The sequence below is a fragment of the Notothenia rossii genome, assembly GCF_949606895.1.
Source record: "Notothenia rossii genome assembly, chromosome: 10".
NCBI classification, from domain to species: Eukaryota; Metazoa; Chordata; class Actinopteri; order Perciformes; family Nototheniidae; genus Notothenia; species Notothenia rossii.
The window spans coordinates 22326298-22341102 of record NC_136908.1 but is presented as its reverse complement, the minus strand read 5'-3'; the positions used below and the strand labels follow the sequence as shown (position 1 = coordinate 22341102).

The following is a 14805-nucleotide window of genomic DNA, read 5'->3' as shown; positions in this document are numbered from 1 at the left end:
GCGTCAGCCATCCTGGTGGTACGACTGGGACGCTTACATATGAGGGAGTTTCAGCGCTGGGTAGCCGCCATCAGACTAAACCCTGCGCGTCATGGCACGCGGAGAGTGATGGTCACTTTGAAATGCGTAATGGCAGTGCGCCACTGGCTGCACCCGACTTTTCTAGTACGGGGCGTGCCTATGGGTGCTGTCCTATCGCGGAAGGTGGTCACCACCGACGCATGTCTGATGGGCTGGGGAGATATTTACGAAGGTCGACCGGTGAGGGATCTCCGGAGCAGAGACCTCCAACGGTCGCACATAAATTATCTGGAGCGTTTAGCGGTGTTCCTCACCCTGAAACGCTTTCTGTCTTTTCTCAGAGGACACCCTGTCCTCGTGAGGACAGACAATACAACCACAATATCGTATATAAACCGTCAAGGGGGTTTGCATTCTCTCCAGTTAAACATGCTGGCACGCAAACTGATCTTGTGGAGCTGTGGTCGTCTCCTTTCTCTGAGAGCGACGCACGTACCAGGAGTGATGAACCTCGGGGCAGACCTGCTGTCCAGAGGTGTACCACTGTATGCAGACTGGACTCTACATCCAATGGGTGTGAGTCAGCTGTGGGCCGAGCCGCGGTAGATCTGTTTGCATCAAAAGAAAATGCTCATTGTCAGCTGTTCTTTTCATTGCGTGATCTAAACGCACCTTTAGGCGTGGACGCGCTCGCGCACGTTTGGCCTCCGGTCCTCCTGTACGCGTTCCCACCCCTGGCTCTGATACCCCCAACTCTGGCCAGAGTGAGAGAACAGCGCCACACACTGATCCTGATAGCTCCGCACTGGCCTGCAATGTACTGGCTGGCGGAGATTTATCAGCTGCTGTGCGGACAGACGTGGCAGCTCCCCCTACGCAGGGACATACTGTCTCAGGCAGGGGGGAACTATCTATCACCCACACCCGAAGTGCCTGGCCCTATGGGCCTGGCCCGTGAGTGGTACAATCTGAATACAGTGGGTCTCCCACAGAAGGTGATAAACACTATTCAGAGTGCAAGAGCTTCCTCCACCAGGTCTCTCTATGACTGTAAGTGGAGGGTGTTTGAGGAATGGTGCCTTCAAAAAGGGCACACCTCTTTTCAATGTCCTGTTGGGGTGATTTTATAATTTCTACAGGACCTAATTGATAAACACAGAGCTTTTTCTACGATCAAAGTATACCTGGCTAATATTACTGCATGCCATGTGGGTTTTGAGGGTAAGACGGCTAGCCAACATCCTTTGGTCTGCCGTTTTATGAAGGGAGCTCGCAGGCTCCTCCCTGTTTCCAGGTCACTGGTGCCCTTATGGGACTTGACAGTGGTTCTAGATGGGCTCACTCGAACCCCATTTGAACCCCTGGAAGGAGCTGACATGAAGCACCTGTCGCTCCTCCGGGGAACAGCGGCGGAATTTGCTGTGTCCAGTTCGTGCTTTACGTACTTTTATGGACAGGTCAAAAGAGTTTCGTTGTAGTGACCAACTCTTCATATCCTGGGCTAACCCTCAGAAGGGCAAGCCCGTTACCAAGCAACGGCTCTCCCACTGGATTGTGGAAGCGATTGCTTTGGCCTATGCGAGTAAGGGTTTGCAGGCCCATACGGGTCTGCGTGCTCATTCGACTCGTGGTCTGGCTATATCCTGGGCTTTGTTCAAGGGTGTTTCCATCCAAGACATTTGTGCAGCGGCGAGCTGGTCCTCGCCGCTCACTTTTGTCCGCTTTTACAGGCTAGACGTCTCCGCTCCTAGTGTGGCCCGAGCAGTGCTGGGACCCGTGTTGAGTCAGAGCTCTACCTGTTAAGTTCTGGTTGGTTTGGTGATTTTCAAAATAAGCTTGTCTGGCAATACGGGAGCGTCAATATCCCATCGTGAGAAATCGAACGGAGTGTTATGATAAGAACAATAGGTTACTTACGTAACCCCAGTTCTCAGAGTAACATGTAGTGAGATGTCTCACCAGACAGCCCTCCTAACTAAGGTGAAGCGAGAAGAGGTGCTTATTTTGAATGACACTGCGACGTGGCGCAAGCTACTTATAGGGTGGGTGGATTCCCTGACGCTGACGTCAAGATCACCAGCCAATCAGGATTGGCGTAATGAGATTGATGCTTCTGTTTGCTCCGCGATGAGGCGCATCCCATAGTGAGACATCTCACTACATGTTACTCTGAGAACTGGGGTTACGTAAGTAACCTATAGTTTCGCAACATGTTCTATGGCACGTCTCTACTGGTAATTATAATTTTAAAAGAGGTTTTCATATTTCCCATAATTACATGTTGCCAGTATTAAACTGTGTACATCCCCGGAGTTTTAGGGGATACGAAACACAGTGGTGTTATCAAATGTAATACATATAATTCATAAATGGGTGAAAATTGCTTGTGTCCATAATGGGCAGCATTAATATACCCACATGACAGCTAAGGTCAGAAGAGCTTTATTTAACTGCTGGTCTTATGTCTGTGACCTCTCCTGTTGTTCATTGATAAGCCTGAAAAATGCACTTTTTCAAGGTTCAGAGGCACATTTTGCAAATATGGCAGAAGCCATCGATCATCTTAAGATAAGACAAGATAAGAAATACTTTATTGATCCCAAGTTGGGAAATGTTTTTGATACAGCAGCATGTACACGATGCAATTTATTGTTACTTTGTAATTCTACTCCACTACAATTCAGAGATTAACCTGGTATTTTTACTCCACTACATTTATTTTAGTTACTTTGCAAATTCTGATTAATGATGTGAAATATAAACAACCCTTAAATCAGACTTTAGTTACACCTGAGTCAAATTCAGGGAAGGTGATTGTCAAGTGCCAAAATAAACTATGCAATATATTAGACGTTCAGTACTTTGTCAGGCTTAATATGTATCTCTCGATACCCCCAAAGTTGTTTTCTTATTCAAAAGAAGACCTTAACTTAAAGTATTCTTTAATTTAGTTTGAATGAAGCCTTATTAGTGTGTCTGTTTTGCACATCCTCCTATTAATATCTTTGGACATCCTCCACTAGCTGTTTTATCTTAGAGATCACTACAGTATCTTCTTGATATTTTCTATTCTATATGTCTATGATTGACATTCTACTTTCCCCCTATTTTGTATGTAGGCTACTCTTAATATTTTAATTTTTTCATCAAATATAACATATTCCACAAACAAATTAAATAACGTGCTTTAACCACTAGGCGGTACGAGTTAAAAAAACTGTCAAGTTTTCAGTGTTAAAACAATAAATAATACTTTCCAGTATAATTTCCAGTTTAGTTTATGACTAATTTATTTTGTTATCCACACATATATTGTTTTGATATTTGTAACACCAAACATGACCCAGTGGTCTAGTTAATAAAACATAATATTATCAAATATAATATTACTATTAACTTTATTGTGAAATTAAAACAGAACGGTAAAGGAAAATAAAGTTTCAGTCTCTCGATTTGAAGCTTATGCATTGTACCATGAACCTGTATAGACCTTTAACAGTCAACTGGTGAGGAGTTGGAAAGGTAGTTTCTGAATATGTGACAAATAACACACAGCATACAATGCCATAATAACTTTGTATTATTAGTGGAGGACACGTATGTATGTATATCTGAAGATGTGTAGTTTTATTCATGTTTTCACATAATTTTACAGGACATTGCTATACTATTTCACATATTGAGTTATATACATTAATATCTGATTTGTAAAGCATCATAGACAGAAAGGTATATCCGTCATTTAATGGCAAGCTCTTGAAATTCTGATTCCATAGATGTGTCTCCCATCACCCAAATCCCCTGACTATTCTCTCGACTCAGTTGAAAATCAGTAATATCTTCAAAAACTACAAGTCCTTATCAGCTGTGCACCGTTATGGTGTAAATATAGCCTATCTACCAATTGGATCAAATATAAAAGTCAGCCGAATTAGTGTTGATACTGCAAGGAGACATATTGCCTGTAAAGAAATTGAAGATGTTGTTTAATTGCTGATATATTTATGATCCACGTCACATATTCAGTTTCGGCAGGAATTTCTTCCAGTTTGTCCAAAGGTCTTCTAATCAGGGCTCTATAAATAAAGAACCACGGCAGATATGTTATATTTAATGCAGCTGAACCGTGTATTACAATGCCGTTATGTGATGACTTTCAAAGAGAAAAGCAAGCACACTCGGAATAAAGTATTTTTTAAAAAGAAAATTTAAATGTATTCGGATTTCATATTGCATAAACACCATATCCCAAAGTGCATTGCGGCTAAAACATCCAATACCCGAGCTACAACGATAGCTGAGGATTACAGGTAGTTCAATGTTTTAGCCTATCAAAACCTCTGAAAAAAGAAGTGTGTCTCTCAGAATCGAAATGGAAAAACCTATGGGAAACACATAAAAGCAATGTACACAATTTAAACCAATTAATGTCATGTAATTAACAATGGTAAACTGATGTTTTTTAGTAGATGAGTACTGCAGATATAGCTTTACAATAATTTGATACTGAGGGGAATACGGTTTTATTATGAAAACTTTGAGACCGGAAATAATGTTTTCACCCCGTGAGGGTTGACTCTAACTTTGCATGGACGCTGCTCTAAAAGTACAATATACTTATCGCTAGAAATCGAATCAAAAAGCATTTTAATGGCCAAACTATCCTATAATTTAGGATTTTCCAGAGAGGGTTATTTGTGAATATACAACCCACCGGAGCGTTTGCCGTCAACAGGAGCACTAGAGGTCGAAAACATTAAAACGTGATTATAGGTCGTAATAAGGGCTTGGACAATCTACCTATTTGGTCATATGAGTTGGAGGACTTGTTGCTTCAAGGAGGTAAATAGATGGATAGGCTGAGGGATCTCCCATTACACACTCAAGTTGTGATCACAGTTGTCAGGCCCCTGACATGGTTTGTCAATGGTCCCTTGGAGCTTAGTGAAAAGATAGATAGATAGATAGAATAAATAGACTGAATATACAGTAAATCCCAAACAAAGAAATAAAAGCAAGGCTACAGAATGAACTTACATTTAGTTAGACATTTGTATAAGTCCAGTGCCCATTCAGAAAGTACTTGTGGGTTTTAAAGTGAATCTATGCACACATTTACCGTAGAAACCCATGAGACCCATTGGTATGTGTATGCCCCAGGTTTGATGAATGCTTTGGTTTTAGGGCAACGTTCAGACTGGCACACAGATAGAAACCTATTCATATAAAGGGCGGTGCACGTTGTTTGGCCCTCCAGGTATATGTAACCTAACAGTATGTATACACCTTGCAGCCTCTTAAACACACACATCCTCATTTCTGTCACTGGTAATATACTGGCAAGGTCAGATGGAAGATTTTGTGAAATAATTACCACAGAGATTAACCATAGTGGCAGTTAGCAGATGTTGGTGTTGTGAAGTATAGGATGAAGGTTTATTTGCACTTTTATGGCCTAGCAAAAGCGCTAACCAAAGTCAAGCTGGTGCTTTTTTGCAAAAATCCAGGTTGGGTTCAAATGTTAGATACAAAAGACTATTATTTTTAAGGGCATTTCTGTGAAAATCAATTAATCATGTTGCAGGTCTTAAGAAATAATTAACTAATAAACACATAATAAAGTTTTTCTTCAAATTGAGTTGAAGCAAATGTTATACATTGTTAACCACACTGAGCCCAATTATAACCTAGTGACAGTGACATTTTTTCACCTGCAAATTAGTAAATGTGTGCTAAACACAAAGCTGATCAGACGTGAAATGTATCAAAGCAGTCTGTTCTCAAGCCACGGTTTTCCAAAGCCCTGAGCATCTGTGTTTGTGTGTTTCTTTCTAACTACTGTAGGTTGGCTGGTGGGAAAATGGGCACCTGCGTCTGCGTTACCATCCCTGGTCTCGTTACGGCTCCTTCCTGAAGCCTCTGGACGACTCCCAGCACCTCCGAGTGGTTACCCTGGAGGAGAGGCCATTTGTCATCGTGGAGCCGGCTGACCCTGGCACCAGCTCCTGCATCCGAGACTCTGTACCCTGTCGAATGCCTGTCAATGCCAGGTAACGAAACACAGCATTTAAATACACCGTGATGCTATCAAGTTAAGAGTGAAACATATCCTATTGAATAGAAAGCTACAGAATGTAACTGCTGAATTGTTGTGTGCATGTAATTTATATGAAACATAGACATTTAACATATGAGTGGTTTTGCAGAACAGTACAATACCCTTGCCAGGGCCGGCCCCTGGCATAGGCAGTATAGGCGAATGCTAAGGGTGCATCAACCCATCGGGGGCACCAAAAAAAAAAGAAAAAAAAAAAAGGTTAGAAATAAAGAAATGTCAAGACAAAACAATTTCCCGATTTTGGATCAACAAAGTACATCTTATTATCTTATACTAACAGAACTACGCCTATACTGCGTACAGCACCCATAAACTATGGCGCACCCCCCAGCCAGAGGTTTATGTGAAATAGTTCTTTTTTTTAAATAATGGTTATTATAAATAATGGCAATTATAGGTTTTAATTTTGTATTTGTGTTAATTTAAAATAAATCAAACTCCCAAAAAATGTATACAGCTTCTGTGTGCTTTTATTAACATTGGCATTTACTGTGTAAGCGGCCGCGGGGGGGAGAGCTTTAGAGAGCTCTCTCCTGAAAGACTGAGCGGCTCTGATAACCTCAGCTCAGTGAGGTAAAAGCACACCTTAATATAATAATTATACAAAAATAAGAGAATAGATGAAAAACAGGTATAAAATACGATATGACAGTACAAAAAAGTTATTAATAAACAAGGATACAGTTTGAGGGGGGGGGGGGAATATAAATATAATATTGCCTGGGGCAGCAAATTAGTCAGGACCGGCCCTGGCCCTTGCTTTTCATTTTATGCAAAGTCTGCAAGATTAAGTTCTCAATGGTTGTTCTGTACATCTGAATTAAGTGAATAAGCTAAACATTTTACAAATAAAATAACTAAATAATTTGTAAGTATAAAGCATATACCTGTATATAATATAATAGTATAATACAGAAACATACCCTCACTCAAGTGTAATATAGTAGTTTTAAAGGTCCCATGCCATGACCATTTCTACTGATCATAATTCTATATATATAGAATACTATAATAGATTTAAATTTTGCAATTTTCCAAAATCACATTTGGTTTCTCATACAGCATCTCTGTATAGTATGTGTATTCACTGAATATCACTCTCTGTCCTAAACGGCTTATTGGAGCTCCTGAACCCCCCTCCTTGTGAGCCCAGTGTGCTCTGATTGGTCGGGACGTTGCGAGGCTCGCTGCTGCAGTGTGAGCTCGCTGGCGGTGTGGTTTTCCAGGTCGGCGATACAGCGAGACACAGAGAAACTTATCCTGAGCACTAGGGGTGTAACGGTATACGTATTTGTACCAAAATTATTCGGTATGGGCCCTTTGGTTCAGTACACGTGTGTACCGAAGTGTACCGAACTAATATGACGTTAAACGTAAAAAATTGAGAACGTGAACAACTTTTTGGAAGTAATCTCTGGTGCTGCATCGCAGCGTTCAGTGTAATTTGCTCACATTGGGTTCAACGCGTCATAGCCTAGAAATCTTACTAGAAAGTAACAAATAGTGTTACTGTTAAAGTGCCCCGATAGAGAGCGAACTGAAACAAGAAGGTTCCGACTCTGATCCCTTGTGTAATTGAACTGTCTCTCCAAGCGTCCATGCAGGACAGTCAATCTTTACCATCTCCAGGTACTGCTGGTGAGCAGAGAGGAATAGGCTTGAATTAAGAGGTTTTTAGGATCAATAGATTCAAACATCAAAAACGTAATTATCCCAGGGAGGAAAGCAAATTTCATCACAGCGGTTACTGACACGTTAAAAGTCATATGGTACACCGCCGTAAAGCATGCAATTAAGAGCCCACTATTGGCAAAACTCTTCATTAAAAAACAGTAATATAAACCACAGCAAAGTAAGGTTAATTGTCTTTTAATCAATCGAGACAATTAGACTCATGGAACAAGAGATCCCTCCTGTATGCCTTCCAACACATGACGTTGATGAGTTCCAACAATATGATGTTGATTACTTATTTTATGTTCTTATATCATGTGGCATATATACATTTAAAGTATCAGTTATATTCAGATTACTTCACAATCAGTATTCCTCTTGTTTCGTATAATGTCATTTGCAACAAAAGTAAATCAAAGGGATAAGATAAACATAGAGCGAGTGAGCATGTACAGTACATGTGTGTGTATGTTGTGTTTCTTGGTGTGTTTCTGTGTGTGTGCCCGCTCTGGGCTCCTGGTCTATCCCAGATAAGCTTTCTTCCTGCCAGCACATAGCCTGGCCAATGGGAAGATAACAAGTTCATCCTCCATCAGTCTTATTGACTAGAAATGAAGTTTGCTCTCTTGTTAATCAACCTACTTTGACACAGTTTTCTTTCTTGAAACATTTCTACCTCACCTACTTTTTTCTTATATATATATTAACTGAGGTACTATTAAATGTAATGTGTAGCTTACTTTTTTCTCTGATCTGCTGCATATCTAAAATGTGTTATTCTTTTATTTTCTCCTATCATATCAATGTATTTGTTCAATGCATCAAATGAAACATGCATATGACTTACAGGGACACAATCGAGTTATGAAAATGGAACTGCATTTTATTCAGAATAAGGGCTGTGAAGACATTACAAAAAAATCCAACCCTGCAACTCTATCAAAGGACATTATCATGACCAGCATTGATTAGAAATAACACTCCAGGCGGGTTTTTTCCTACAGAGAATTTACCCAATTGTAAGCAGTATTTGTTTTAGCATTTTTCAGCTAATCCTTTTGAATGATACATCTCCGGTAAACATACTCTATGCTACCAGCCCAGTATCACACATTAGACAGAGTTAGCAACTATCTGTTGAATATGTGAGGGATAATACAAGGGATAACAATAGGCACTTTCACACCAAGAACTTGTCCCAGGAATAGTTCCCGGAACTTTTCCCCGGAACTTTTATTTCCCCGGAACTATCTAGTAAATCGCGTTCACACCGGAATAAGTCCCTGAGGAAAGATTACGCAAATGAAGCCGCTGACGTCACTTCTTCTTCTTCTGCTTTGGGTTTAGTGGCAGGCCACAAACAACTTCACGGCGTATACTGCCACCCGAAGTCCCGGAGCCCCCCGGAGTCTGGGAATTTGGGTGGCAGTAAATCGCCACCCGAAGCCCCGGGTAAATCGCCAGAAGCGCCGACACCTCCTCATCACTCCACCGATCCCTCGTTTTATTTTGTGTTGCCATAAGTTAGTCTCTCTCCGTTGGTGCGCTGGGATAATGCTTATAATGCTAATGCAAGGAAATAAAATGGCGGCTTCACAAAAAAAATGTCTTGGTGTTTTACGGGACGTGGTTTAAAATTCGCCCAGCCAATCAGAAATTGGAACCTTTATCTCTGCAGGAAAGTCCCTGCTCTCTAGCAGGGACTAAAAAGGGGGTGAAAAGGTTCCCGAAAAAAAAGATATTTTTGGTGTGAACGCAACCCCCCAGGAACTATCGGAACTATTTCCGGGAAAAGTACTCCGGTGTGAAAGCGCCTATTAACACGTCTTTAAGCAATGCCAGAACTCATACCGTGTTCCCTTCTTCCCTTTACTTCCTGTCTGTCTTTTAACCTCTTTCCTTCTCTTCCACTGGTTTTCTTTTCATTACTGGAGACAGTTTAGCCATCATGAATCCAAACTTTCCTGAATGTGAATATTCAAAAAGTATTCCATGGTGTTTTTCTGATGGATGAGTGGTTTTGTGGTCCATAGCCAACATTAAATCCACGAGACTTCTTTCTGTATATCGTCCTTAGCAATGGTCATGTTATCCTTAGCAGCGTCTTGTTAGTGAGTATTAATAACCTCCGAAATATCCAAATTGACCAATAAGAATCAAGTATTTCGCTAACTAACTTTCCCACTGTAGACAAAAATCCAATGTTATTGGGTGTTATTGAATTGTTTATTCAATGGGAAATTAGGATTTACCTAAACGTGATCACAACTTAGTTTCTTGCTTTCATACATTTTTGTGGTGGACACTATCTAAGAAAATATCATATCAATGATTTAATGTATTTGCATAATGAAATAACTTTTAAATTACACAACTTTATTTGCAGTAAAAATAGAGAGGAGTGAAATGTTCAACGTGGTTTGTATTTATGATACTAATAGAATTGCGCAAGTTGTATTGCTTGGTAACAGGCCCATAGCTGCCATGAGTGTCTGGGGGTCAATTGGGAGCAGAGGTCGTGTTAACCGAATATTTTCCGTCTATGACGTTTTTATTTTAAAAATGACGGAAAAATCTGAAAGCCGTCCGTTATTTTGACAGATTAGAACAAACTCAGAAAAGCGTCAAAGTGTCCCTGCAGCGGGGCTCCGGTGTTATGCCGTGTTATTATGCATGCCCTCCCAAAAGGAAATGATATCGTTTCCAAACCTAACTTTGCCGAACAGATCATTGAAATGTCTGTAAGTACTTGCTTTACGTTCCCACGAGGCGCAGTGGGGTGCTAACAGTTCACCCCTGACTGATAGTTATCTAAATGCACTCGGATTCAAGTATATGTGATCTGCTTGCAATGCGTTTAGGGTGAAGGGTTCATTACATCAAGTCGCACAGGAAAGAGGCTTTCAAAGGCCATTGTAAAAACTTTTTTTTTTTTAATATGGCTTCCAAGAACAAAAATGCAGTTTCATTTGTTTATTTTCCATGTTGCTTGTGAGCTTTCTGACCTGTCAAGCATTGCCTCTCCAAACACGAAAGCCCAAACTCTCGGAATCAATCCACCCACAGTCTTCAGACAATAATTCATACCTTCCTCACTCTCCTGTTCTCCCTCTGCCAATGAAGTGGCATCTCCTTCTTTGAAAATTTCTGCAACAGCCAATCAGCCCATCTAGGTCAAAGCGCCCCTGATAAAATATCTCTATGTCCTAAAAAAATGCAAGTTCACTATCTCACTTATCTGTCTTTTCACCAATTATTTCCTCAGCTTGGTGGTGGATGGCGCCGGGCCCATGAAGCACTGCTGCAAAGGGTTCTGCATCGACGTCCTCAAGCGACTGGCTAAAATAGTGGGTTTCACCTATGACCTCTACCTGGTGACCAATGGGAGGCATGGGAAGAACATAGATGGGGAGTGGAACGGCATGGTTGGAGAGGTAAAGATCTTAAATATAGTCATTATTATACAAATTAATGATGAAATATCCAAATCAAGTTTACATTGCTCCCTATTTTAGCTATGGTTGCTCTGAAACTAAGATGTCCAGTGTATATTTGATAATCATAGGATTTATGCTAGCAATGAAACTGTTTAGTATTGTGCTTTTTTGAGTGATTGTAGCCAAAAAAAACAATCAACAAATTTTCAGCCTTCAAGTTAATTGTCCTTGAAATTAGTATCACAAAACAAATAGGGAATTGCACTAGAAGTTCATTATTTCAATTAAATAGCTGTGGCTCCATCTCTACACTTAATGTTCAGACTGAGAACATTGTTCCCATTTGTGTTTGTCTTCGTGAGATATTGTAGCTAATTATATGTTCCAGTACAGTAACATTGTGTTTTTTTTGCAAGCTTCTAATTTTTCTGAAAGAATGCAAATGTAACCCACTCTATCACAATCAGGCAGATGTCGCATTGACGGATTTATGTAAAAGAAACGTGTGTTTGGTCATTTTTAAACACAAACCCATTGCTTTTAGAATATTCAAATATAATCGTTATATTTGGATTATACATTTGGTGTTAACGGCTGTAAAGGTACGATGACGAGCGGCGAATGGAGCAGCTTAAAGGCAGAGCCATTACAACAGGTGGTGTTTATTTTGCTTGTTGCCTCGGAAAATAGTTACATCACAGAAACGCACACACTCACCAAATGTCTTACGCCCGACATTTCCTCATCAAAGTAAGAAACATTATTTTCCTCAATGCTACTACATTAATACGATAGGTGGCCATCCCGTTGGGAGAGGGACAGTCTGCTAACATTTTTATTATAAACAAATAAAGATTTAGGGTTCATAGCTAATCTAGTGGTGGTCCTAGGTGGGGGAAAAAGGTGTACAGTATAAAGCATTAAGCCCCATATTAAAATGAATGATCAGCCATCTTTGAAGGCCTTTATCAGAAAGGTTTGTTAATAACAGTCATCATTTATTGAAATATTTTGCTGAATATTTGGAGAACAAAACCAGTAGGGTTAATATTGGAAAGCTAAGAATATACTCTTTCCCACCATGTATATAACTTAAAATGAGTTTAGGGGTCTATCAGACTGAATTTGATAGAGACCTTCACATATGCGCTTAAAAGCCCCAAGACTGTGTTTCAGGTTTCAGGCTCAAAAATGACATTCCCAGAACAAATTACTATATCTTCACTTCTGAAAGAGGTAAATTAATAATCTTTTTTCTCAAAGCAATGATATACCTGTGAGTTGGATGTAGAAAAGTCAGAATCAATATAGATCTTTTCTTATTTTAAAGTAAATTCAGATTGAACATAGTGAACAAATGTAAATAATAGTTTCCGTCCAAAAACCCCCATTATTTATAGTGAAAACCACCCTTGAATGATGGGATAGTAGACTAAAAGCTTTAGGAATCCAAACTATAACATATGATAAGTACCCTGTATCAAGATTGATGCAAAACAAGTGAAATTTGACCTTTTTAGAGAGGTTTTGAAAGAAAAACCCACCTCTGGGATCATTTGGGTTGGGGTCAACCCCCAATTGACACCTCTTTTGAACCATTAGAGCCAATAGAATCGAGGGGAAGTTCCTAAATCCACCTATACGTTACCATTGAGGAGTGAGAGTGATGCGCACGCAGATTGCCCAAACCGAAAGCTACGTTACACTCTGAAAACGGAAAACTAGACTTATTTCCATAAATATTACGATGGATTATCAGTAGTCATTTCAAAGTCACACAGAGACATTTGATTAACCTTCAGCAGCGTTTATATGTGTTTTAATGCCATTGAACACAACTTTTGATCAGAAATGAGCAAAGGTATAGACATATTTGCCATTTTGGCCCAGTAAAGTGAAGGGTAACACTTTACAATAAGGTACACAACATGTGCTTAGTTACCGAGTAGTGAATAAGGAACGACTAGATAGTTAATGGTTAGCTAATGAGGAGTTCCTGAGTAACTGTGATTGAATAACTGATGGTTAGTTACTGGTAAACAGACTGGAGGGGTACTGTATTAATTAATGGTTCGTTAATGGTTAGTTAATGAGGAGTTTCTGAGTGACTACGATTGAAGAACTGATGGTTAGTTACTGGTAAACAGACTGGGGGGTACTGTATGAATGAATCATTTGTTAATGGTTAGTTAATGAGGATTTCCTGGGCGACTTTGATTGAAGCAATGGTCCGCTGCTGCAGGGCACTTTTAAACCGGCCATCTTCGGCTGGCTTGGGTCCCACACTGGATCGACTGTTGGATGTGGATCCGACTCACGTGTTACTGCTTAAGTCATCATTACTCACCTTACCATTACTTAGGCAGTTTGGGTATGGTAAACTTAAGTAACGCATACAAAAAGAGTAGTTACCCATTACCTAATGATTACCTTACAATTACTTAAGCAGTTTGTGTCCCCTCAAGTAAAGTAATGCATCAAAAAGAGTAGTTACCCATTACCTAATGATTACCTTACAATTACTTAAGCAGTTTGTCTCCCCTCAAGTAAAGTAATGCATCAAAAATAGTTGTTACCCATTACCTAATGATTACCTTACGTTACTTAAGCAGTTTGTGTCCCCTCAAGTAAAGTAATGAATCAAAAACAGTAGTTACCCATTAACTCATAATTTCCTCACCATTATCTTATCATACAAAAACTGTTGATGACAATGAAGGATCTACAGTCACTCAAGTTTACATTTTAATTGAAGTACATTTTTAAATGTTTTGAAAACATATATGATTATATACTGTTTACATGAGGAACATTACAAAAAATGAAAATAAAAACGACCTTTTATAAAATAAAACAAAACCCAAAGCTGCACTCTTCTGCACTTGAATCATGGGCAAATAACAAAAACAGCTGGACAAGAGAGCATCAATGTTTTAACGGGTCACAAATGTAGGTGACTTGTTATCAATAGATTATGTTGAAGAATGGACAGCGAAGCATGTCCTATCTGGCATTTATTCTGAGGACAACAAACACACAATGTCCTTTAACATCCACTTTGCACGTCACATCACATCCATCGCACTGGAGTATAAGCCGCTCTTCTCAAAATACGTGTCGAGAAAAATAACTATATAAGTTGCTTCGGTGTAGGCTATAAGTCACATTTATCCACTGAAGTCTTCATCCTCTGTGTTGCTGTGAAGGTCTCACTCTCACCGAGCTAGCTATCCATCCAGTTAAACACTTTCCAGCACAGATGTCAGCTTTACCGAAGTGTAATACATTGGTGAAACTGTAAACACAATACAGACATATGTATACATATATACATATACATATACATATATGTATATGTATATACAGTATATGTATATCTATATATACAGTACGATAATTATTTCATGCTAAATGAAGCTCTGTTGCTTGGATATCACTAGATCCTGTTACATCGTAATATAAAAGTACATAACGATTGATGTGTAAATTAGCATAATTACTAGCTAGCCGCTAGCTGCTAACTGCCGCCTCGTTAATATCAAATCCATCACAATA

General features: G+C 39.7%; 1 protein-coding gene across 2 annotated transcripts in view; it reads left to right on the top strand.

The window, feature by feature from the left end:
- Window positions 1–14805, top strand: part of grin2da (glutamate receptor, ionotropic, N-methyl D-aspartate 2D, a) — a 237886-nt gene that overhangs the window by 139064 nt on the left and 84017 nt on the right. For both annotated transcript variants that reach the window (XM_079655556.1, XM_079655557.1), the window contains 2 exons: window positions 5866–6071; window positions 11079–11247. In XM_079655556.1, the coding sequence (XP_079511682.1) occupies window positions 5866–6071; window positions 11079–11247 (375 nt within the window). The remainder of the gene's footprint in view (window positions 1–5865; window positions 6072–11078; window positions 11248–14805) is intronic.